This window comes from Balaenoptera acutorostrata, chromosome 2 (genome assembly GCF_949987535.1).
Source record: "Balaenoptera acutorostrata chromosome 2, mBalAcu1.1, whole genome shotgun sequence".
NCBI classification, from domain to species: domain Eukaryota; kingdom Metazoa; phylum Chordata; class Mammalia; order Artiodactyla; family Balaenopteridae; genus Balaenoptera; species Balaenoptera acutorostrata.
Window position 1 is genome coordinate 174,390,744 of NC_080065.1, and position 26,000 is coordinate 174,416,743.

At 50.1% G+C, this 26,000-nt stretch overlaps 1 protein-coding gene across 1 annotated transcript in view; it reads left to right on the plus strand.

Annotated features, from left to right (window-relative positions):
- Positions 1–26,000, plus strand: part of CPAMD8 (C3 and PZP like alpha-2-macroglobulin domain containing 8) — a 97,779-nt gene that overhangs the window by 47,633 nt on the left and 24,146 nt on the right. The window contains exons 20-26 of the mRNA XM_007195519.3: positions 4,372–4,603; positions 10,672–10,825; positions 11,242–11,372; positions 16,130–16,181; positions 21,174–21,472; positions 22,082–22,307; positions 23,941–24,117. Of these exons, the coding sequence (XP_007195581.2) occupies positions 4,372–4,603; positions 10,672–10,825; positions 11,242–11,372; positions 16,130–16,181; positions 21,174–21,472; positions 22,082–22,307; positions 23,941–24,117 (1,271 nt within the window). The remainder of the gene's footprint in view (positions 1–4,371; positions 4,604–10,671; positions 10,826–11,241; positions 11,373–16,129; positions 16,182–21,173; positions 21,473–22,081; positions 22,308–23,940; positions 24,118–26,000) is intronic.

Sequence of the window (26,000 nt, forward strand, 5' to 3'; positions counted from 1 at the left end):
TTGACGAGTCTGGCTAAAGGTTTATCAATTTTGTTTATCTTCTCAAAGAACCAGCTTTTAGTTTTATTGATCTTTGCTATTGTTTTCTTTGTTTCTATTTCATTTATTTCTGCTCTGATCTTTATGATTTCTTTCCTTCTACTAACTTTGGGTTTTGTTTGTTCTTCTTCCTCTAGTTCGTTTAGGTGTAAGGTTAGATTGTTTATTTGAGATTTTTCTTGTTTCTTGAGGTAGGCTTGTATAGCTATAAACTTTCCTCTTAGAACTGCTTTTGCTGAATCCCATAGGTTTTGGAACATCGTGTTTTCATTGTCATTTGTCTCTAGGTATTTTTTGATTTTCTCTTTTATTTCTTCAGTGATCTCTTGGTTATTTAGTAACATATTGTTTAGCCTCCATGTGTTTGTGGTTTTTTACATATTTTTCCCTGTAATTCATTTCTAATCTCATAGTGTTGTGGTCAGAAATCATGCTTGATATGATTTCAATTTTTTTAAATGTACTGAGGCTTGATTTGTGACCCAAGATGTGATCTGTCCTGGAGAATGTTCCATGTGCACTTGAGAAGAAAATGTAATCTGCTGTTTTTGGATGGAATGTCCTGTAAATATAAATTAAATCTATCTGGTCTACTGTGTCATTTAAAGCTTGTGTTTCCTCATTAATTTTCTGTCTGGATGATCTGTCTATTGGTGTAAGTGAGGTGTTAAAGTCCCCCACTATTATTGTGTTACTGTCGATTTCCTCTTTTATAGCTCTTAGCATTTGCCTTAGGTATTGAGGTGCTCCTATGTTGGGTACATATATATTTATAATTGTTATATCTTCCTCTTGGATTGATCCCTTGATCATTGTGTAGTGCCCTTCCTTGTCTCTTGTAACATTCTTTATTTTAAAGTCTGTTTTATCTGATATGAGTATTGCTACTCCAGCTTTCTTTTGATTTCCATTTGTGTGGAATATCTTCTTCCATCCCCTCACTTTCGGTCTGTATGTGTCCCTAGGTCTGAAGTGGGTCTCTTGTAGACAGCATGTATATGGGTCTTGTTTTTGTATCCATTCAGTGAACCTGTGTCTTTTGGTTGGAGCATTTAATCCATTCATGTTTAAGGTAATTATCAACATGTATGTTCCTATTACCATTTTCTTAATTGTTATGGGTTTGTTTTTATAGGTCCTTTTCTTCTCTTGTGTTTCCCACTTAGCGAAGTTCCTTTAGCATTTGTTGTAGAGCTGGTTTGGTGGTGCTGAATTCTCTTAGCTTTTGTTTGTCTGTAAAGATTTCTCTGTCGAATCCGAATGAGATCTTTGCCGGGTAGAGTAGTCTTGGTTGTAGGTTCTTCCCTTTCATCACTTTAAATATATTGTGCCACTTCCTTCTGGCTTGTAGAGTTTCTGCTGAGAAATCAGCTGTTAACCTTATGGAGTTCCCTTGTATGTTATTTGTCGTTTTTCCCTTGTTGCTTTTAATAATTTTCCTTTGTCCTTAATTTTTCTCAGTTTGATTACTATGTGTCTTGGCGTGTTTCTCCTTGGGTTTATCCTGCCTGGGACTCTCTGCACTTCCTGGACCTGGGTGGCTATTTCCTTTCCCATGTTAGGGAAGTTTTTGACTACAATCTCTTCAAATATTTTCTCGGGTCCTTTCTCTGTCTCTTCTCCTTCTGGGACCCCTATAATGTGAATGTTGTCCCAGAGGTCTCTTAGGCTGTCTTCATTTCTTTTCATTCTTTTTTCTTTATTCTGTTCTTCGGCAGTGAATTCCCCCATTCTGTCTTCCAGGTTACTTATCTGTTCTTCTGCCTCAGTTATTCTGCTATTGATTCCTTGTAGTGTATTTTTCATTTCAGTTATTGTATTGTTCATCTCTGTTTGTTTGTTCTTTAATTTTTCTAGGTCTTTGTTAAACATTTCTTTCATCTTCTTGATCTTTGCCTCCATTCTTTTTCCGAGGTCCTGGATCATCTTCACTATCATTGTTCTGAATTCTTTTTCTGGAAGGTTTCCTATCTCCACTTCTTTTAGTTGTTTTTCTGGGGTTTTATCTTGTTCCTTCATCTGGGACATAATCCTCTGCCTTTTCATTTTCTCTATCTTTCTGTGAATGTGGTTTTCATTCTGCAGGCTGCAGGATTGTAGTCCTTCTTGTGTCTGCTGTCTGCCCTCTGGTGGTTGAAGCTATCTAAGAGGCTCGTGCAAGCTTCCTGATGGGAGGGACTGGTGATGGGTAGAGCTAGGTGTTGCTCTGGTGGGCAGAGCTCAGTAAAACTTTAATCCACTTGTCTGCTGATGGGTGGGGCTGTGTTCCCTGGCTGTTGGTTGTTTGGCCTGAGGCGACCCAGCACTGGAGCCTACAGTCTCTTTGGTGGGGCTAATGGAGGACTCCGAGAGGGCTCACACCAATGAGAACTTCCCATAACTTCTGCTGCCAGTGTCCTTGTCCCGGCGGTGAGCCACAGCCACCCACCCCCACCTCTGCAGAAGACCCATCAACACTAGCAAGTAGGTCTCGTTCAGTCTCCTATGGGGTCACTGCTCCTTCCCCCTGGGTCCTGATGCACACACTTTGTGTGTGCCCTTCAAGAGTGGAGTCGCTGTTTTGCCCAGTCCTGTTGAAGTCCTGCAATCAATTCCTGCTAGCCTTCAAACTCTGATTCTCTGGGAATTCCTGTTTCTGGACCCCAGGTTGGAAAGCCTTATGTGGTGCTCGGCACCTTCACTCCAGTGGGTGGGCTTCTGTGGTATAAGTGTTCTCCAGTTTGTGAGTCACCCACCCATCGGTTATGGGATTTGATTTTATTGTGATTGCACCCCTCCTACCGTCTCATTGCAGCCTCTCCTTTGTCTTTGGATGTGGGGTATTTTTTCAGTGAGTTCCAGTGACTTCCTGTGGATGATTGTTCAGCAGTTAGTTGTGATTCCAGTGCTCTAGCAAGAGGGAGTTCTAAGTAGTTTTTAATTTCCTTTGTGATCTCTTCTTTGATCCTTTGGTGTTTAAGAATGTGTTAATTTCAACAAATTTGTAAATCTTCCAGCTTTCCTTCTCTTGTTGATTTCTAACTTCATTCATCTTATTGTGGTCAGAGAAGGTACTTTGTATGCTATCTCTCTTTTTAAGTCCATTGAGGCTTAGTTTGTAGCTTAACCTATGGGTCTGTCCTGGAGAATACCCCAAGTGCACTTCAGAAGAATGTGTGTTCCATTGTTGTTGTTGGGTAGAGTGTTCTGTATATGTCTCCCCCTGTTCTGTGCCCCACAGAATGGCCCACTGTCAGGTGGATCGGCCAAGACATAGGGGTCATCTCACTTGGAGGGAGCCCTGAACAGAAGGCTCCGGCAGCTTTATGGACCATGGGGCGGGGTTGGGGGTGGACAGGGGAGAGTTAGGAGTGGGAAAGTACTCCAAGCGGGGAGGGATGTCTTCAGTGTTTCCTTCTGACCATAAAGAGGCCTTGGCAGAGGTGTCTGAAGAAAACCTCTGCCCATGGTCACTTATGCTAAAGAGACCTGGGAGTGGAAATTCTGGGCTGGGAATGCAAACGTGCAAAGAGCATGGCCAGCCAGGGGGCCCTGAGTCCTTGGCTGCAGCTCCCCTCAGAGACCCCTGTGCACACCCACCCCTCACCTCCCTACCCTACCCCCACCCCGTGAGACCTGCAGGCCTGTGGGCAGGCCTGAAAAATCACACATACGTTCTTGACAGGGAGCTGGGCTCCGCCAGAGTGTATGGGACAAGGATGCCAGGCCAGGAAGTGTGGGTGTCCCCCACAGGCAGGCATTCCTTGGCTTGTGGCTGCATCACTCCAGTCTCTGCCTCCATCTTCGCCTGGCCTTCTTCTCTCTGTGTCTGAATTTCCCTCTTCTTATAAGGACATCTGTCATTGGATTAGGGCCCACTCTACTCCAGTGTGACTTCCTCTTAACTAGTGGCGTCTGCAAAGATCCTATCTCCAAATAATGTCCCATTCACAGGTTACCAGGGGTTAGGACGTGGACATGTCTTTCTGGGAGACACAAGCATGCTCTAAGTGACCAGTCCCCTTGATTCAGTGTCTTTCTCCCCTAAACTGGGCAGAGCACACACTGCCAGAGTTTGCCTCTCTGAACCCATGTTTTGGATGGTCCTGTGATCACAGCTGTCCTGAGACACATTCATGTTTCCGATTATGGCGAGTCAGGGCTGAGGGATGACTTTCTCCCGTCACACGCTGTGGGGTGCCTTTAATGCTTATTTCCAAGCTGTCGGGGCAGTTGGGGGGGGGGTGGGCACCACCCTGGGGCCCAAGGCCATACGGCTGGATTCCTCTGTTCCCACCTGGCCGCTGCGGCACGGCCGTGGAGAGGAGCACACGGTTGTCCATCTTTCCGCAGTGATCCATCAGGCGAGGACACACTCAGCGTGCGGGTCCCCGACTCCATCACCAGCTGGGTGGGTGAGGCGGTGGGTCTGTCTGCCGAGAGGGGCCTGGGCATTGCCGAGCCCACTCTGCTGAAGACCTTCAAGCCCTTCTTCGTCGACTTCACCCTGCCCCCCAACGTGGTCCGCGGGGAGCAGGCCAAGATCCCGCTCAGCATCTACAACTACATGGACACCTGCGTCGAGGTACCGAACCCGCCCTCCATACACAGCCTTTCCCATTATGGGGGAGAGGGGTGGCATCCTTAATGGCAGGAGGCAGAGGGAGGTGGGGTCATCCTGGGGGGAGGGGTAGGAGGGGCACAGCACCTGGGATGTGGGGCAGGCAGGGCGGAATGGGGTCATCATGGAGGGCCGTGGGGGACAGCGTCTGTGATATTAGTGAGGCAGAGGCTGGAGGAGTCAGCTTCTACTTCACCAGCTGTCTACACCTGGGCAGGTTGGGGGTGGGAGTGTGTGCATGGCGGGGTTAGAGGGTGACAGATGTGACGGAGCCACTGTCGTTGACTCCTGACCCTGCAGGGGTGTGGGAGGGTGAGTATCATATGTAATGGCATGGAGTCAGGTGATCTCGGAGAGACAGCAGCAAGCAGTCTTGAAGCAGGGTCTTAGTTCTCTGCCCAGAAATTGGACCTGGGTAGCCTGGATGAAAACCAGGAATCCTAGCCACTAGACCACCAGGGGCTCGAGGCTAGAAGCAAAGTTTCCCTGGCTCTTGCCCTGTGTGAAAAATGAATTTCTCAAAGAGGCAAAAACCTGCAAAAACAGGTGAAGTTCATTATGAGAGACACAGCGCAACAAGTGGGAGAACACACAGGGAAACAGTCGTTTATTTAAGACAGAGCAAGGCAGAGATACACACCCAGAGAGGAAGGGTGTGGGCGTCCTCCCTAATGAGAAGGAGCCCAGTACAGAGGCGGTTAAATCATTTATACAGGGCACTTCTTCCCAGTCTTTGTTTACCTTTGGCCAATTGTCTCGCTTCTCTTCCCACATCTGACCTGCCCTAGGACCCGCTCCAACATGCTTGCGTATCTTTTTGCCAAGATGGATTCTAGCGCAGAGGCCTGTGGGAGTTTTGGCATCACCTATTGTGGGGGGGCACCCCCTCCTTTTTGACCCCCGAGGAGCCTTTCTGCGCATGTGTAGTCAGGGAGGTCTCCTTGACCTTAGGAGTGGTCATCTTATCTCTTTACTCCAGCAGAGCTCAGCTCCGGCCATTAACTTTGGCCTTAGAGTGTCTGGGGAAAACAAAGCTCCAATTTACTGGGCTTGACAAACTCCAGCTGTCCAGCCCAGGGGCCCCCTCTACCTCCTACCTCAAATCCCCCCTGAGAGATGTGAACCCCAAGAAATCTTTATTGGGAGGATAAAGGGCGACAGAGTCTGTCTTCTGTAGCTTCTTCAGCCTGTCAAGGGGCTGGTAGACCCTACCCAGCTGAGGTCACAGAGCTGTCACCTTATCTCATCAAGGGGCCCCAGGGTGACTTCTGTTGTTATTCCAGCAGGATCTGTTCCGAGGAGTGGCTGGAATCTCTGCATCACCATTATCTTGATATGAAACTGTTGTAATCTGGAAGAGACAAACTTAACAAGTAGATTAAAAGAAGGCAGGGGCCAAAGATCAGTAAAAGAATTATTGTAACCAGGGGCCATCTACCTCCTGCCTCACGGGGTCAGCAAATGTTCTCTGTAAAGGGCCAGATAGTAAATATTTCAGTCTTTGCCAGCCAGAGGGTCTCTGTTGCAGCTACCTTTGAACAGGAAAGCAGCCACAGATAATATACCCATGAATGGGCCTGGCTGTGTTCCCATAAATCTTTATTTCTGGATACTTGAAATTTGAATTTCATTTGAATGGTCACAAAATACCATTCTTTTTTTTTAAAAAAAAAATTCCCCCTCACCTCAATCATTGAAAAAAAAAAAAACAAAACACGTAAAAACCATTCTTAGCTCCCTGGCCTCACAGAAACAGGCCATGGGTCAGATTTGGGTCGGGTTGTGCTGATCCCAGCACAGAGGCAGGGAATCCTGGTGGTGCCCAGAGCAGGTGCTCCGAATCTCAGTTGACCGACCTTGGCCATATTATCCCACCCATTGGTGTGTCAGTTTCTACAAATGTCAAGCAGACAGGAGTCTTTTAACGGGTGGTTAAATGGGTTAGTCCACCTAGGTGCTAAGAACAGTGATCGTGGACGTGCCACAGATCTTGTTGATGCTGCTTTTGGGGTCTCAGGGCCCGCAGGGTGCTGTGCAGTGGGGAGGGGCATGACTCCTCAGAGGAGGTGGAAAGGCTACTGTATCAGTTTCTTGCGGCTGCCATAACAAAGTAGCACAAACCGGGTGGTTCAAAACCATGGAAACGTATTGTCTCATAGTTCTGGAGGCTGGAGTCCAAGATCAAGGTGTGGGCAAGGTTGGCTTCTTCTTGAGGCTCTGAGGGACAGTCTGTCGCTGACCTCTCTCCTCGCTTCTGGCAGCTGCCCCCAAATCCTTGGCGTTCTTTTTGGCTTGTGGCTGCCACATTCCAATCTTTGCCTCCGTCTTCCCATGGCCTTCTTCTCTCCGTGTGTCTCTACATCATCTTCCTTCTGTGAATAGACATCTCTGTGTCCAAATTTCCTCTGAGAAGGGTTCCTGTCTTATTGGATTAGGGTCTACCCTAATGACCTCATTGGAACTTGATGACATCTGCAGAGACCGTAGTTCCAAATGAGGTCACATTTATAGGTACCGGGGGTTAGGATTTCAACATATCTTCCTGGGGGGCACAATTCAACCGATAACAGCTACCCCAAAGAGGTGGGCTTGGGGATTTCAGACCCTGATGAGGAGGAGGGATGGCAGGCAATGTGGAGGGAGCCGTGAGGACCAGGGTCAGGTGGGGGCAGGATAGGGGAGGGGTGTTTGGGGGCCTGAGCATCAGTGTGGCTGCAGGAGGGCTGCGGTACCCTCCTCCCTGCCTTTGTAATCCTTCTGCACCATCTCAGCCTGGATGTCAGCTGGGGGGTGGCAGGAAGAGAGAGGAGGTGGGCTCCCAGAGTTAGGGGCAGCCCTCAGGAGTGGGAGCTGGGAGCCGAGGCCGCGAATGGAGGAGTGAGTGGGGTGCAGGGCCAGGGGTCTAGCTGGGAGCAAGCCTGCTTTCCGCAGGTTGGCCTGGAGGTAAGGCTACAGGTCTCAGCCTCACCCCAGCCAGCCGGGTGAGCCTGCTAACCTTGTCCTGGCCCTGCCCGTGTGTGTGCACCCCTCTCCCGCCCCCCCCCCCCCCCAGGCTGCCGGCACATTCCCCGCCAAGGGCAGAGATGGGAGGGGCAGCCCCAGGCCAAAGACACTGGAAACCCAGAGATTTTATCCACCCCCTGCCCAGATTTCTGGCTTTTCCTGAAAAACAAGGCCTTCTGGCCAGGGAGTGATTTGGATTTGTCACCTGAAGGGCCGAGGCTGCTGGGGGTGGAGGTCCTGAGTGGAGGTGGGGATCCCCCACGGCACCGCTGTAGTCCCAGCGCATACGTGTCTCAGCATCCCCCAGACGACCCTTTGGACTTCAGCTTGCTGTTGCCATTTACCAGCCCACTTTGTCTCAGTTCCCTTATCAGGGTGTGAGAGATCTACCTTCACCCCCTGCCCCCTCGGCTATGTCTGTGCTCTTTTCTGAGCCTGGCCCAGAGTGGAGACAGCAGTGTTCTGAGTCTCTGAGTCTCAGCTCAGAGGCTGACCTTGAGCTTCCATGAAATCATTTACGCCTTTTTTCCTTTGCAAATTCTATACCTCTGCTGACTGATTACATCTACCCAAGAACATGTTGTACAGAATGCCGTATGCTGGCCCTGAGGCCAGTAAAGGACCCCTCCCATTGCCCTCTGCCGACACAGTCCAGGTTTGGGGCTGGTATTTGCATTTGACTTCCCGATGCTTATTTGACCTGTGGAAGAGCCACACGTAATGTACTGTCACACAGGAACTTCTGTCTTGGGTCTTTAATGAAAAGAAAATTCCAAGTGAAAAAAAAAAAAGTGGTCAGTGCAGGTCTGGAATAGAAATGAAACACCCAGAGGCCACCAGAAAGGAATTCCTACATGTAAAATGCAAGTGATTCTAATTCATTCACTCAAAAGCAATCGCCCAATACCTGATGCGTGCCGGGCTCTGTGTGGGAATCTGAAGACCCCAAGGCTCAGGACGTGGGGTCTGCCTGAGCTCACCTGGAACTCTGATGCCACTAACTCGGTGTTCTTGGGCACGCATCTCTGTGCCCAGTGCTGGGTGGATGATTTTAACTGTATCATTATCAAGTGCCCACGTGGGCTGAGGAAGGAGGGGCTGTGATGGAATCATTCCCGCGTGGGAAGCTCAGAGAAGCATCATCGTACAAGGTCCCACAGGGAGTGAGGGGCAGACCTGTGTTAGAATTAGGTGTCGGGAATCCCCCAGCCGTCCAGTGGTTAGGACTCTGCGCTTCCACTGCAGGGGGCAGACGTTCCATTCCTGGTTGGGGAACTAAGATCCCGCAAGCCGTGCCACATGGTGTGGCCAGAAAAAAAAAAAAAAAGAATTAAGTGTCTGCAGGAAGCCAGGGAGGCCCTGAGGAGGGGTGGCTTCCCTGAACGCCGAAGTCTTTGGGCGATGCTTAAGCCGGGCACCAGCCCTGGAAGGGCATTCCTGGCAGAGGGGATAGTATGCACAAGTGACAGGCAGGAGGCAGCTTGGCCTGTCCCAGGAACTGCCCGTGACACAGTCTGGCTGGGCTTTAGGGTCTGGTTGGAAAAGCAGGAGAGAAGGGGGACGCTTGTGCAGTAATCTGAGTGAGAGCCACTGAGTGAGAACCACGGCAGTGGCCACGCGGTGGCCTGGAGGGGGCCAAGGAGGACATGTGAGGGGCTCAGGGCAATCAGCCGGGATAAAGGTGCCCCCAAACCCAGAACCTTTATCATTCATCCTTTTTATGTAGCTTATGGCTAGGAGGAATAGGACCCTAGTTTCAGAAAGCTGGAATAAATGTAGGCTGGTCCCTAATCACAGGGTGGCCCCCGAGGGAGGCTCCCTCCTGAACTGCAGGCAGGCCCCCCAGGTGCCCATTTCAGCTCCTAGCAAGCACTGGTGGTTGGCTTGTCAGCCGGAAGAAGGAAGCCCTGTCGGGCAGCAGGTGTGTCCAGGGATCACCACACGTCAATTTCAGGAACCGCCTCCCCGCCCCCCGCCCCCCGCCCCCCGCCTCCATGTGCTTGTCCTGAGGTTCCAGGAAAAGAGGCACATCCAGACCCCTCAGCCTGGACAGCGGGTTCCATCCAAGACCTGGAAAATGTATCTCACCGATGCTTGATGCTTGAATTTCTTCTTTCCTCCCTGGAAGAACTTTCTAGAAGAATGCTGTCTCGAGGGGAATGGGGGAGCCCCCAAAGCACCCTGCACCAACTGTTCTCATTCAGGTTCTAGTGGGCCTGCCCTTGGGCAGGATTCAGACACTGTCATACTTGCCACTGTGAAGCTTCCTTGTACACACCTGCATGTGTGTGTGACTTAGGCACGTCAAGCCTCTGAGGCCCAGGGATCGCTCTTGTCTGTTCAGATCTGCTTCGTGAGCTCCTAGCAGGGCTCCTGAACCCACCAGGTGCTGCATATGTGCTGGTTGGACAAATGCATGTGGAACAAAGAGCCTGTTGTAGATTGAGGGTTATAAACACACACATGTACACAACATGCACACAGAGACACGGTGTGCACAAGCACACACATGTAGAGAGCCATGCTTGCACATGTGTGCAGAGACACTTGCCTTCACTCATGTGCACTCACACATCGTGTAATGCTACGCCTACACACATAGGTGTGCACACAGAGACACATGCGTGCACAGCACACACATGACACATAAACACGTGTGCACACCGAACTCTATTATGACTCGGTGGACCTCAGTGGTTGGAGAGAGGGTCAGATGAAGTTCCCTGCGGGGGCCTGCATGTGGAGTGGCCCCTCTTATCCCATGCTTGGCTAGAGAGACAGCCCTTGAATTGACCTTGGTCCCAAGGGAGAGCTGGACCAGTGAGGGTGCAGGGAGCTGAGGGAAGGAGGGGGCTCCCAGCAGGACAATGGTAAGTAGTTTGTTCTGATCAGAAATGGAAAGAGAGCCTCCCAAAGAGAGCGTGGCTTTGGGGGGAAGGCTGCCAGGGTGGACGGAGTGCGGTGGGCAGTGGGGTGTGCTGGGAGGGCACACAGATTCCGGGCACCATGGTTCTCGCCACACTCTCCAGGTCTACGTGAAGATCTCAGTTCCCAAGGGCATCCAATTTGTCGGACATCCTGGCAAACGCCATCTGACCAAGAAGACGTGTGTGGTCCCCGGGGAGATGGAACCCTCCTGGGTGGTTCTGTCCTTTGGCGACCTGGGTCTCAGCAACATCACAGGTGAGGGTCATGTGCTTCTTTGGGCATCTCCACTCTCTAGGCCGCCAAGGGGTTCAGGTGCAGAATCCAGGCACAGGTGAAGGGTCAGTGGGGCAGAAGATGAGATCAAGGGACAAGACAGCTGCTGGGGATGCAGGCCAGAGGGAATGATCAGGAGGTAGGGGGCCTCATCTGGGGGAAGCCAGTCTCTTAAGATGCCAAACCGATGTAGCACACACATGCACGCACACTTGCACACATGCATACATATGCATGCACACACATCCAGCCTACACCGTGCACACACGCGCATATGCACATACACACACGTATGTGTGCATGCACACCTGGGAAACCTGGGACAAGGGTGGGGTACAGAACAGCGCCGGGTAGGGACCTGTTCTGAGAGCCAGCACCGAGTACTCAAATCTCCGCAGCCAAAGCCCTGGCTTACAGAGAAACGAGCTGCTGCCGGGATGGGAAGTCGGTCAGACCCCCGGAGGAGAATTTCGCTGACAGGAGGGTCCCCATTGGGAGGGATCACATCCGGCGCGGTGTGATGGTTGAGGTAAGCCTATGTCCTCACTCGAGGCACTTGGCCAGGGCCTGATTACCTCAACAGTGAGGTTGGGGCCGGAGAGTGTGGTCCCTTCCCAAGCCAGGGCCAGGGCAGCCCCCATGAGTCCTGCTCTGGGGCTTGGGGCAGGGGACGGGGCTGCCTTGCTGGAGGACTGCGGCATCCACCTCCTCTCCAAGGCGCAGAGCGGGCTTTGCTGAAGTGATCTGGGACTCACACGGGCTGCAGGGAAGTGTCCTCCTGACCCCCGGGGTTGATCACCTTGGAGGGTGGTGTGCCTCTGTCTCCTGGCTGTCCATTGGTCAATAGGCAATTGTAGGGACTGTGAGGAGGGTTGTCCTTGGAATGCCCGTGTGGGAAGGACACGGAGCCTCCAGCAGGGGCGCCCAGACCATCCCCCCCCCCACCCTCCACCCCCACCTCCGCCCCCTCCCCCCGACCCATCCCCGAGCTGTGAATCTGGGATCTGCCACTTAACACATGGGACTCAGCGAGTGTCTTGTTATTCCGACTCTGCTCTGTAAGACTGCGGTGCTCACGCTCACCCCATAGCGTGGGGAAGGCTGGAGAATGCACACGGCACTTCACAGTGCTGGGCTTGTAGCAGCAACGGTGCCCCATCTTTTTTGGGCTGCTCAGATGTATCAGAGCCCAGAGCTCTGGAGAGACTCCCATTTAGTGCTGCATGGAGAGCACACAGCAGCCCCACTGAAGCTCCTCACAGTGGCCCCGAGTCTCTGCCCCTCCCCAGTAGCCCAGCTGCAAACAGCTGCCCTCCCTCCCGGCTGCGGTCCTGGCGGAGCTGAGCACAAATGGTTTCCATCAGCGCCCGGAGTCACACACGCGCTGGGCGGAACTCCTGGAGGTGGCTGGGTTACTGCTGCAGCTTTGTTGACACGACGTGATGGAGTCCTCCGGTACGAGCGTGTCATCAGATGAGGCACGCGATCTCTGTGAGCCAGCAGGAGGGGATGGCCTCCACAGGAAATGCAGAGACCCCTGGTGACCCTTTGCACAGCCTGAGCACGCTCCCTGGACCACAGCCTGCCCTACCTCAGTCCAAGGAGGCAGCGAGCCCCCCAGCGCGGCCAGCCTGACCTGGAGGCCTGGAGCTCTTGTCTCCTTCCTCTGCAGGAGGAATTTCTAGATGCACGGAGAAGGACTCTCTTATCCTCAAGCCTTTCCTCCCTTTCATGCTGTTCAGCAGTGCCCTACGTCTGCAGCATTCACTGGTCCAGCTCTGTACAGACGACACTGGAGGACAGGAGGTACGCGTTAGGCATCAGAAGACTTGAAATGTCAATGCAAAAAAATGAAACATGAATTAGAAAAATGGATTTATGAAATAGGAGGCACTGGGTGCACGGCTTCTCGCATCTCATCCCACCACAGAGCTCTGAGTGCGTGGGTCGCTCGCTCCATCAGTTATACGATGGACCCTCCCAAGACACCACATGCCACCTGCCGGGCAGGAGTCCTAATACAACAGAAAGGCCATTCCTGAGAGACACGTGGTGGGGAAGCAGGTGATGGCTGAGCGGTCGTGGGTGTGTATCAGGAGGAGAGGCGGCGAATGCCATCCCTCCTGGATCCCCAGCTGGCCCAGGGGATTGTGACCTTTTGCACTTCTGCTGGAAGGCTGAAAGCCTTCCATCACCCCACCGTGTCTCAGTGAAGTTCACAGGATCAGAGAGGAGGCCGACATAATTCAGACCCATGAGGGGAGCCTGGCGGGCATCCCAGGAGTGAGAGGAAGTCTGCCTTCTTGGCTGGGAGTGGACTCTGGAGTGAGAGCCCTGGGTTCAAACAGGAAACTGCTGGACGGTTAAATGAGAGTGCGTGGAAGGCATCTCTTGATGCCTGGCCTGAGTGCTAAAGAAAAGTGGTCTCTTGTCATCCAGGCATTTATAATGGTCAACTGGGGGAACCTGGACACAAACCAGGGACACTCTTTCCGTTTTAGGATATGGCCATCAGCTGATGAATGGATAAATGTGGTGCAAGGGGATCCAGTTACCCAATACCATGGAATATTACTCAGTCATAAAAAGGAATGAAGCACTGATTCATGCAACAATGTAGATGAACCTTGAAAACATTATGCTGCGTGAAAGAAGCCAGACACAAAAGGCCGCATAGTGTATAATCCTATTTATATGAAATGTCCAGAATAGATAAATCCATAGAACAGACAAGAATGAAGCACTGAGCTGTGCTACAAGGTTGTAGAAAAGTCTTGCCAGAGGTAATAATAGTGACATCATGCAGTGACCACGTTTTGGAACCTGGTCAGGAGCTGCCTTGAGCACAGAGGTGAAGGAGATTGGAACCCAGGATCAGCTAAAAGCCAGGGCAGCGTGGAGGAGAGAGGCTGCCACCAGGGTCCCCTCTGAGTTGAGCCGGAAAAGAAGACAGGGTGGGGCGGCCACGAGCGGCCCCATTGGCTGCTTCAGAGGCTATGCTGGGGGCGGGGTTGTGTCCAGGAGGCCCTGGATGGTCAGCCAGAGCCAGAGGGCATGCTCAGCACCAGCAGAAGGGCTCAGATTCTGTCTCTGGATTTGCTTGTTCTGGACACTTCATATAAATGGAACCATACGCTATGTGGCCTTTCCTGTCTGGCTTCTTTCACTTAGCATGATGTTTTTGAGGTCCATTTCCATCGTAGCATGTGTCAGTGCTTCATCCTTTTTCACGGCTGTATAATGTTCCATTGTATGCATGGACCACATTTTGTTTATCCATTCATCCATTGATAGACACCTGAGTTATGAATCATTTTTATGATTGTATAGCTATCATGGGCTTACAATGGCCAGGCCCTGTCCAGTGACTCAACCCCTTTTCCAACAAGGGGCTGAGCTGATAGATCGGTGAGGGGGTTGCTAAGGTCCAAGCAAAATCTCGGGGGCTCACCCTGGAGCCTGTGGCTGAGCGGATGGCCCGTGGGCTCCATGGCAGGCCTGCTGGCTGTGAGATGACAGTCCGGCTGGCGGACAGCTCAGCGTCGTCCACAAGGGTGTGCTTGGCCTCTCGGTGCCAACCACGGGTGATTTTGCTAAAGGTTTGCTAGCGAGGTGTGCAGTGTGGGTGTCAGGTGGTGGCTTGCGTGGGTGAGGCAGGACCCCGGTGCAGGCCCCTGGGTGTGGCCCCGGGATGGTAGCAGGAAGTGGACATGATCCAGACAGGTGCCTCCTGGACTCATCAGTACAGACCCAGGATGGATGATGCCCATCTTTGCAGCTTCAACAGAGGACTGGGGACGGGGGTGGGGGGAAGAGGGGGATGAGAAACTCTAACAAGAGCTGACTGTTAGGAACACTGAGAAGATGCCAGGCTCTGTCTGAAATACACCTAACCCTCACATCGCGGTGAGGTCAGTGCCTTCATCACCCCCATCTCAGAGATGACAAATAGAGGTCCAGAGAGGTTAAGTGAGTGGCCCTCGGTCACCCAGCAAGGAGCGGGTGTATTAGTCAGGGTGCTCTGGATAAGCAGAGCCAATAGGACATATACGTCTCTCTAGGAAGAGATTTATCATAAGCAATTGGCTTACACGATCATGGAGGCTGAGAAGTCCCCATGGAGGCTGAGAAGTCTGCCGTCTGTGAGTTTGAAGGCCAGAAGCATCGAGGGCAGAGAAGATTGATGCCCCAACTCAAGCAGTCATCCTTCCTCTGCCTTTTGTTGTATCTGGGCCCTCAGTGGAGTGTTTGGGGGCCATCACGTTGGGGAGGGCCATCTGCATCACTGCCCACCAATTCAAATGCTGACTCCTTTAAGACATGTCCTCACAGGTGTGCCCAGAAGTAACATTTGGCCAGATGTTTAGGCATCCCCTGGCTTACACGAGTTGGCAGATACAATGGCCCTCACAGTAGGAGGAGCTGGGACCCCAGGAGGCTGCCTGGCTGCAGTGGCCAAGCATTAACCGTCTTGAGGTCTGACCTCAGGTGGCCCCAGCTCACCGATTTGCTGATGACGCTAAAAGAGATCTGGAAAAGCGAGAGCCCCACAGGGGCCGTTCTGGTCAGACGAAAGCCCACAAGGCGTATCGGGTTAAATTCCCAGTGCTCCCTTTTAAGAGAACAAGCCAGGACTTCCCTGGCGGTCCAGTGGTCAAGACTCCACGCTTCCACTGCAGGGGGCACAGGTTCGATCCCTGGTCGGGGAGAAGTTCCTCATGCCGCGTGGTGTGGCCAAAAATAGATAAAATTTTAAAATAAATAAATAAGAGAGCAAGCCAGCTGCCTTCTATTATTTGGGGGACGTTGTGGAAGGGGTGGAAGCAGGAGCATGATGGACAGGAGACAAGGGAGGCATCGGACAGTGGGACAGAGACCCCGTCCTTGGCAGACCTGGGTGCCCCCTTCTCAGTGCTCTTGGACATTGGATGGGACCTCAGATCCTGGCAGCCTTCGAGTCATAGTGTTCTCTGCCCAGAAGGAGAAGCTGGGCTTGGAGCTGGGCCAAAGGGGTGACTGGGAGGGTAGGATGGGGGTGTGAGAAGCATGATAAGTCTAGGAGTGGTTGGTGAGTTTGTTTGATTCGAGCCCAGAGAAGGGGAAGTGAGCCTCAGTTTCCCTATCTGGGCGTGGGTGGTAGGTGACCTGGTCCATCTCTGTGCAACTGTGGTCATGGTATCACCCTGCGGGATCCACACTCAGAGCTGCTGCTGTCGGAGGGCGGCTTCGCCCTTGCACTGACTGCCGCCCCCCCATTTCTCAGTTCTCCCCATTTCTCTGTTTCAGCCTGAAGGAGCCCCCCGGTCATACACCTACAGCGCTTTCTTCTGTCCCAATGGTGAGTTCCCATGCCCACCCTGCCAAGGACTTTGGCCCTTACCCCTGCACTTCTGCAGCTTTCCTGCTGCTGAGGGGACACCCACCATCCCTGGGAGCTGGGGACACAGCAGCAAAGCACTGATATGTCCCAGTTGGGGGCACCTGTAAGCCAGAGTGAGGACTGGGCATCTGCCGTGTAGGAAGTGAGCACATACGATGGTAGACTGCAGGCACCAATGAGAAGAGACTGCCATCAGGGGTAGGGCTGTCCTTGGGCGCTGGGTGAGGAGCCCAGGGTCTGGGGAAAAGAGGTCTTAGAGTCACATCATGGGAAAGCTGTGGGAATGAGGGTGACCCAGAACCCAGGGATAGCAAAGGAGGATGCGGGAAATGAAGGTGGGTTCCAGAAAGTGTGAGATCTGGGCTCCACCTTGATCCCCCCCTGAAATTGACATTATACCTGCCCATGATCTGTGAACAGGAAATGGGCACAGAGTGCCCAGTGGGTGGAGTGGCAAGACAAAGGCCTGTCCACACCTCTGCCTTGTGGGGTCAGGGTAGTGCTGGGAGGAGCATGAGTCTGAGCTGCCTATGGGAGGGTCTGCCCCTTCCCCATCCAGTCCCTCCCCAAAGAGCCCTCCAGCTTGGAGGTTGGGCTGGGCCTGGCACTGGGCACTCACCTGGCAGGTTTTGCCAAGAGGCACAGCAGAGGATCTGAAGTGGAGTCCCCTGGTGATGCTTACCCCCTAGATGTACCACCTCCTTGTTCCCAAAGCATTCAGCACAACAGGTCCCCTGACCCACAGCACACTCTGGACACAGACTTCTTTCTAACATCCCCCCCTCCCTTTTTTCAGTAAATAGCAATACATCACATATGTGCTCAAATGAGTTTTGACAGTGGTGCACAAGCAATTCAATGGAGGATGGAGAACCTTCTCAACAAATGATGCTAGAGCAATTGGACATCCATTGGCAAAAACATGAAATTCGACTGAAAGATCATACCTTATACAAGAATTAACTCAAAACGGAGCACTAACTTACATGTAAAACTGTACAACTTTTAGGAAAAAAAATATGGGAGGAATATTTGGGATCTAGGGCTAGGTAAAGAATTCTTAGACATACCACCAAAAGTATGAACGACAAAAGGAAACATTGATAAATGGACCTCATCAAAATGAAAAATGTTTGCTCTGTGAAAGATGCTGTTAATGGGGGGAAATTCAAGTTACTGACTGGAAGAAAATATTTCCAAACTCAGATCTGACAAAGGACTAGGATCTAGAATATATAAAGAGCTCTCAAAATTTAACAGTAAATAAAACAAACAACCAATTAGAAAATGGGCAAAACAAATAAACAGTTCACTGAAGAAGATGTACAGATGGCAAATAAACACATGAAAAGGTGCTCAATATTGTTAACCATTAGAGAAATGCACATTGAAATGCAGTGAGTTATCAGTACACACCTACCAGAATGACTAAATAAAAAGTAGAGATAGCACCAAAAGATGGCCAGGATGTGGAGACACTGGATCTCTCACACATTGCTGGTGGGAATGTAAAGTGGTACAGTTACTGCTGGTGGTTTCTTAAAACAGTTTGGTGGTTTCTTAAAAGACAGCATGCCATCAGCATACCCACCAGTAACTACACTCTTAGGCATTTTTCCCAGAGAAATGAAAACTTATGTTCACACAAAAACCTGTATACAACTGTTCATATCAGCTTTATCTGCAATAGCCTCAAACTGAAAATAGTCTAGATGTCCTTCAGTGGGTGAATGGTTAAAAAATTGTGGTCCATCCATATCTTAGAATACTATCCAGAGTAAAAAGGAAGAAACTATAACATGCAGCAACTTGGATGAAGTGGATTAAGTAAAAAAAAAAAAAAAAAAAAAAAAAAAATCCTAAAAGGGTACATAAAATATTCTGTTTATATGACATTTTCAAAATGACAAAATTTTAGAGATGGTTGTCATATTATTGGTTGTTAGGGCAAGGAGAAAGGGTGTGGGTGTGATGATAAAATGGCAATATTTATTTTTCTGCCATAAAATAAAATTGGAGAAATCTGAATGAGGATTGTAACAGTGCCAATATCCTGGTAGTGATACTATACTAGAATTTTGTGAGATGTTACCACTGGGGAAACTGGGTCAAGAGTACACAGATTTCTCTGTGTTATTTCTTAGAGTCACATATAAATCTATAATTATCTCAGTAAAATTTAAATTAAAAACGTTCTAAAAAAGCAATGCATGTGTACAAATACCATATGATTCCACTTATATGAGCTCCCTAGAGTAGTCAAAATCAAAGGGTCAGAAAGTCGAGTGGTGGTTGCCAGGGGCTGGGGGGAGGGGAAAATGGGAGTTTATTGTTTAACGAGTATAGAGCTTCAGTTTTACAAGATGAAAAGTGTTCTTGAGGTGGATGGTGGTGATGTTAGCACAATGTGAATGTATTTGATGCCACTGAACTGTACACTTAAAGATGGTTAAGATGGCAAATTTTACATTGTGTGTATTTTACCATAATTTTAAAAATTGGGAAAGGAAAAAGCAATACCTGTGTATTAGAGAAAATTCAGAAAGAGAGAAAGACAGAAACTGTCTCCTCTGGTTCATACCCAAAGATGACCTGTTTTGACATTTTGTTGTATTCACTTTCATAGGATTGATTATTGTTTGTTTTAGCATAGTTGTGACTCATGAGCTATGTAATTTTATATCTTGCCTTTCTCACTTAACACATCCTGAGAACTTTTCCTTGTTATTGTAAAGTCGTTATAAACAGCATTTCAAAACAGCTTCAGTATGCTCCATCAAATGACTGCTCCAAAATTTGATCATTATGGAACATTTTGAAACATTATTGGACATTTATATATTGTTTGTACTTCTTATATCATAATCAACACTAGGCTGAATATATTTGTATTCAAAGTAAGGTCAGTAACATTTTAACATGTTTATTGAGGTATAATTGACATACAATAAATTGGACATATTTTAAGGGTAGTTTGATAAATGTTGACATGTGTGTACATCTGTGAAGCCATCACCACAATTAAGATAATGAAGATTTCCATTAACCCTAAAGTCACACCCGTTTGAAATCCCTCACCCTGTCCACTCTTGTCACTAGGGAAACATTGATCTGCTTTCTTTCTCTATAGATTACTTTGCACTTTCTAGAATTTTACATAAATGGAATCATATGGAATGTTCTCTTTTTGTCTGGCCTCTTTCACTCAGCATAATAATTTTAAGTTTCAACCATACTGTGTGTATCAATAATTCAGTCATTTTAAGGCTGAGTAGGAGTCCATTGGATGGATGTGTCACACTTTGTTTATCCATTCACTTTTTGGACATTCAAGTTATTTCTCATTTGGGGCTATTTCATATAAAGCTGCTATGAACATTCATGCACAAGTCTTTGTATGGGTGATGTGTTTTCCTTTCTCTTGAGTCAATGTCTAGGAGTGGAATAGCTAACTCATGTAGTAGGTATGTGTTTAACTTTTTAAGAAACTGTCAATTGTTTCCCAAAGTGGTAGTACTATTTTGCATTCCCACCAGCACTGGGTAAGCCAGTTCTGCCCCATTCTTACCAATACTTAGTATTGTCTGTTTAATTTTAGCCATTCTAATAGGTGTCTAGTGGTATGTCATTGTGGTTTTAATTTGCATTTCCATCATGACTAATGGCGGTAAGCGTCTTTTCATATGCTTATCTGCTATTAGTATATCTTTTTTTGTGAAGTGTCTTTTAACCTTTTTAAAATTGAGTTGTTGTGAGTTCCCTGGTGGTCCAGTGGTTGGGATCCAGTGCTTTCACTGCCATAGTCTGGGTTCAATCCCTGGTTGGGGAACTAAGATCTCACAAGCCGCATGGTGCAGCCAAAGTGAAATAAAATAAAATAAAATTGACTTCTTTATTTACATTGAGTTTTGAGAGATTTAAAAAATGTGTTCTGGATACAAGTCTTTTATCAGATAAATGCTTTGCAAAGGTATTTCTCCCAGTCTGTGGCTTGTCTTTTCATTCTCTTAATAGTGTCTCTTAAAGAACAGAAGTTTTTCATTTTAATGAAGCCCAGCTTATCACTTTTTCCTTTTATGGATTATTTTTTGTTGTTTTATCTAAGAAATCTTTGCCCAACCCCACATTTTCTTCTCAAAGTATTATAGTTTTAGGTTTTACATTTATAAAATGGCTATGATCTGTTTCGAGTTACTTCTTAAAGCCCATGCAAGGTATGGATAAGTGTTCCTTTTTCTGCATCTGGAGGCCCAGTTGTCCTGGCATCATTTGTTGAAAAGACTTTTGCTATTGAATTGCTTTTGCACCTTTGTTGAAAATCAGTTGCTTATACATGTGTGGGTCCATTTCTGGACTCCCTGTTCTGTTCCATTGAGCATTTGTCTACGTTGACAACAATGCTACACTCTTGGCGATTGCTCTAGCTTTAGAGTACGTCTCAGTGTCAGAGGGTGTGAGTAAACTTGGTTCTTGTTTATCAAAGTTGTTTTGGCTCTTCTAGATCCTTTGAGTTTCCATATAAATTCTGGAATCAGCTTGGCAGTTTCTTCAGAAGACTCTGCTGAGATTTTGATTGGGATTGGATCGAATCTATAAATCAGTTTGGGGAATAATTAACATCTTTGCAGTATTATCTTCTGACCCACGAACACGCTCTAGCTCCCCCATTGATTTGTGTCTTTAGTTTCAGCAGCATTTTGCAGTTCCCAACTTATGGGTCTTGCACGTCTTCTGTAGGATTTATCTCTGTGAGCATTTCATCTTTGGTGTGCTATTGACAAAACGGTCATTAAGCCAGCTGTGTTCCACCATGCTTCCCGCAGCTTCATGGGGAGCCGCAGTGAGGCTGGCCCCCTGAGGTCCCGATGCTCAGCTCTGGGCATGGGCAGGGGGGGTGGGGCTGGATGCTCCGGTGCCCCCTCAACACCCCTTCTCCTTCCCTCCATCCAGAGAGAGTCCACATCTCCACACCCAACAAGTACGAGTTCCAGTATGTGCAGCGGCCGCTGCGCCTCACCCATTTTGACGTGGCTGTGCGAGCCCACAACGATGCCCGCGTGGCCTTGTCCCCAGGACCCCAGGACACGGCGGGCATGATCGAGATCGTTCTGGGAGGGCACCAGAACACCAGGTCCTGGATCTCCACCAGCAAGATGGGCGAGCCCGTGGCCAGCACACACACAGCCAAGATCCTCTCCTGGGATGAATTCAGAACATTCTGGATCAGCTGGCACAATGGGCTCATCCAGGCATGGCTGGGCTTCCCTGGGGTGGGCACGGGAACTTCCTGGTCCTCTGGCATTGTTGCTTTCTGATACATGTGATAGGGGTGGGGAGGAGAGAGGGGAAACACAAGGCAGCTCTCAAGTTGCTCATAGTCTGCCTGGAGTTACTTACAAAAAAACAGGTGGTGAGAGCTGTGGCAGAGGAAGTGCCCAGGGATCTGGGAGCTGAAGGGTGGTGGGTGGTCTGGGAGAAAGAAAGTGGATAGAACAGGTAAAATGGGGACTGTGGACTCTTTCTGGGCCAAGCAAAGGAGACATAGCAAAGAAGCAGCTGACACAGCTTCCTAGAGGAGGGATATAGCCAAGTGGGGTTTTGAAGTACAAATAGAGGAGTTTGCCAGGCATATGCTAAGATCCAGAGGTTCCAGGGAGCCCAGCGACTTTGGAACCTGCAGATGCCACACTTGTGTCTCTGTTGGGTGTTTAATGAACAGTGTGGTCTCTAGTTTCTCTCATCTCTGACCCCTTGAGAACCCCGCCCCAACCTATGAGCGTGGCCAAGGCCTCTGACCATGTCTGAGCACAGCTTCATGCTTCTTGCCAGCACCCAGCAGCCTTGGCCTCTTTTTCCAGGTTGGCCATGGTCCAGAGCCATCCAATGACTCTGTCATCATGGCCTGGACCCTCCCCAAGCCACCAGAGGTCCAGTTCATCGGTTTCTCCACTGGCTGGGGTTCTGTGGGCGAGTTCCGCATCTGGAGGAAGGTGGAAGTAGATGAGAGCTACAGCGAAGCCTTCACCCTGGGGGTCCCGCACAGCGCCATCCCTGGGTCTGAGCGTGCAGCCGCCTCCATCATAGGTGCGTCTGCCCTGCAGCCTGATTTGGGGAGGGCAGGAGCAAGAACCCAGGCCAAGGGACAAGTGTTTACTCTGGGCTCAGTCTCATACCAGGCTTTGCTGGGGACCTGTGCCCCGGGGCTTCCAGCCACACACCCACTCACCTGACAAGCAGCTTCTAGTGCCTTCTCCATGCTGGTCGCTGGGGCCAGACTCAGAGATGACCTCAAACCTGACCTTCAGGGCTTCCTAGTCTGGCCGAGAAGGCAGGTCCTTGCCCTGTGTGGGGTGACTGGGAGGGTGGGTGGTGAACTCCATGAGGGCAGTGGGTCTGGGGTGATATACAAGAAGGCTGAAAGGCCAGGTGAAGTTAGCCAGGTATGGGGTGGAGGGCGGGGGTCCTGGGTATCCAGCTGAGCGGGCAGGACCATTTCAAATGCTTAGAGCATTTACTGAGCAGGGGTAAGAGACTGTGGCCAGGGATCTCTTGGGCTGTGGATGGTCTCCCATAGCCCAGGCAAGGGAGTGGAAAGTGGGGACTGTGTGATCCATCGAGTGCTGGGAATTGGAAGGGTGAGGTGAGGGTGAGACGCCAGGAGGAGGCGGACAGACCTGAACGAGGGGGTCTTGGGTCTCTCTGACATCAGAGGATGGAAGCCCTGGGGCCTGGGCAGGGTGGTGGTTGTGACCAGATCAGAGGATGTTGGAGTTTATGACTTCTGAAGCATGAGATCAAGTCAAATGTGGCCTTGGGGATGAGTGGCCCAGATGGAGGTGAGGGATGTAGGGGAGATGGCAGATGGACAGCAACGGAGAGGAGGTGAAGGCAGGGACCTGTGTGCCAGTCAGTGTCATCAGCACAGTGGGATGGAAGATTGGAGAAGAAGCTGGAAAACCCAGAAGAGGGTGATGAGAAAGTAGCCAGGTAGGCCCTGCCACAAGAGGAGGCTGCAAGAGCAGTGGCAGCCTCAGTGGGGCAGGAGGAAAGGCCGAGGAAGGAAGGGAGGTGCCATCAGGGGACAGTGGGGATTCCAGAGCACCCATCAGCAATGTTTGGGGCATAGAAGCCAGGGAGAGGAAGACAGACTACTGAAGGGATGAGAACACAATAGGTCAGAAATAAGAGAAGAAAAGAACTTTTAAAAACACACCAACAATACCACACATGTAGGAAGAGTTTTATAAAAAATCTAAATACTCATGGTTAGAGAGAAAATCACATTTCATATTGGGAGTTAGAAAAAATATTTAGAATGGAATCTCATGGCTGGATTGATACCTTAACGTCTGTGGGATGCAGCCAAAATTGTACTAAGAGGGAAATGTATAGCCTTAATTGCACCTGTTTAAAAAGCCAGAAAGGAAAGAGCATTTAACATAATGAAAAGGTAGAGAAAGAACACCTGAGTTAAAACTAAAGAACACAGAGGGAGGCATGTAGGAAAGGGCCAGCGGGTGTTCACCAAAGCCAGGAGACCAAGCAGGCTGAGTGGGCAAGGGTGCAGCCCAGTTTCAAAAGGCAGCACTGGCAATCAGAGGATGGGTTGCTGGTGTTAGGCCACAAGTGGGCTCTCTCTAAGGGAAGCTGTCTGTAGGACAGCCAGGGCACTGGGTGAGGCCAGTCCCCAGCCCATCCTTCTTTTTCTTCCCACCAGGAGATGTCATGGGGCCAACTCTGAACCATCTCAGCAACCACCTGCGCCTGCCCTTTGGCTGCGGAGAGCAAAACATGATCCACTTTGCACCCAACGTCTTTGTCCTGAAGTATCTCCAGAAAACCCGACAGCTCAGCCCTGAGGTGGAAAGGGAGACCACTGATTACCTGGTACAAGGTACTGGGCGGCACTGCCTGGGTGGAGGGTGTGGGGCTGCAGGTAGCCTTGACCATGCTGGGTCACATGCCACACCTCACATGCCAGGTGCGGCGGATGGAGAAGAAGGGAAAGAGGCCACTCTGGGTGGCCTGATGGGGTCCCTGTTAATAGGAACCTGGTGTCTGCACCTGTTAGGAAAAGGCTCTGAATGCTGGTAATCAGCCATGGGGAGAGGAATAGCATCTTTTAAAAATGTAGATATTTTGAACAACCAGAGCAGTATAATAGCATTTTAAAAAACATCTGGAAAGGAAAAAAATCCCTATAACTTCCCTGTCTTGCTGGCTCTGGGTTTACTCCTCTGCCCTCCAGGAGCAAAGATTAGCTTTGCCACTCTTGGTGTCTCATAACATGGCATCCTATGGCGTGCCCTCCACCCCCAACTCCACACTGTGTGCATAAGATTCGTCCACTGGGCTGTGGGGACCTGTGGTCTGTTCACCTCCAGTGCTGTGTGGGGAGACCGTAGTCAGTGTGTCTGTTGATGGGCTTTGGAGCAGCTTCCAACTCAGGGCTTTTAGAATGGTGCTGCCGTTAATCACCCTCTTAGTGTACTTGGTGACAACACGTCCAAATTTCTGTGGAGTGAAACCGCTGGGTCTCAGGATGTGTTCAGTTCATAATCACTTTGGAGGCTACGCTATTTGTTCATCACGTGCATTTATGGAGCACAACATACTGAACTCTCCTCTTGGACATACTGGCGTTATTTCCAGTTTTTTTTTTCTAAATAATGCAGCAGTGAACATCTTCAGAAATAAACCCCCAGCACTGAACTTCTTCAGAAATAAACAAAGCAGCATTGAACTTCAGAAATAAATAACACAGCACTGAACATCTTCGATTGCCATGACTCAGGTCCTTAGGGTAGGGAACAGCCTTATGGCGGAGGGGGCAGAGGCGGGGGGGCGGACAGGGCCTCTGAGTGCCCTGTCTCACCCACTCTGCACATCTAGGCCCCACAGGTAGGAGGAAGGGTGGGGGGAGGCTGGAGGTGGGGTCTCACTTCTGTCATGGATTCCCACTCTGTGTCCTCGGGTAGAGCCTGCTTTTCTCAGTAACTTGGTTTCCTACCTGTGTAACAAGGGAGTTGTCAGTTGATCCCCAGGTCCTGGGGCCTCCTGGGCTCTGCCTCTAGCCTTGGGCTGGAGCTGAAGTGAAAGGAGAGCATGGAGGGGGCTGGACCCAGCTCTGAAGCTGGCATCCATCTTGTGCCAGGCACGTGCCGCTCCATCCACGCTGCCCTGAGTTGCCCTCCCGGCAGCCTCCACACTGATGGTCCTCATTTCCCAGATGAGCAAAGTGAGGCCCCTGGGAGTGAAGAGGTGCCCAAGACCTCACAGGGGCAAGTGGCGGGGGCTTCTCAGACTGCAGGCTCCCCTGGATTGGGGCACGAGGCGCAGCCAGGGCACTAGACCCAGCCAGAGGGAGATGATAACCCACGGGCACAACCTTGGAAATTTCTGCCACCGAAAAGGACCCGTGGGTGCCTGGCTCAGAGGATGCTGGCCCCTATCAGATGGGGAAACTGAGGCATATGAACATCTCGATTCCTAAGGCGAGTCTGGGGTCCCTGCCTCCTGGCCTGTTACGGTTCCCTCAGTTACTGTGCTCCAAGGGCAGTCCTGATGATCTAGAACCATCTGTCCCTGTGGATGAGAAAATGAAAAAACTTACTATGAAGAACGTACAACTCTCAGATGAAAAGAGAACTCAGGGGTTGCCATGGGCTGAAGGTTTGGCTTCGTGACGGCTGACCGCAGACTGCCCAGAACCCCAGGTCTGCTTGGTCCACCGTGGGGACGGGGGGCTCAGGTTGATGTGCTGTGAGGGTCTTGGAG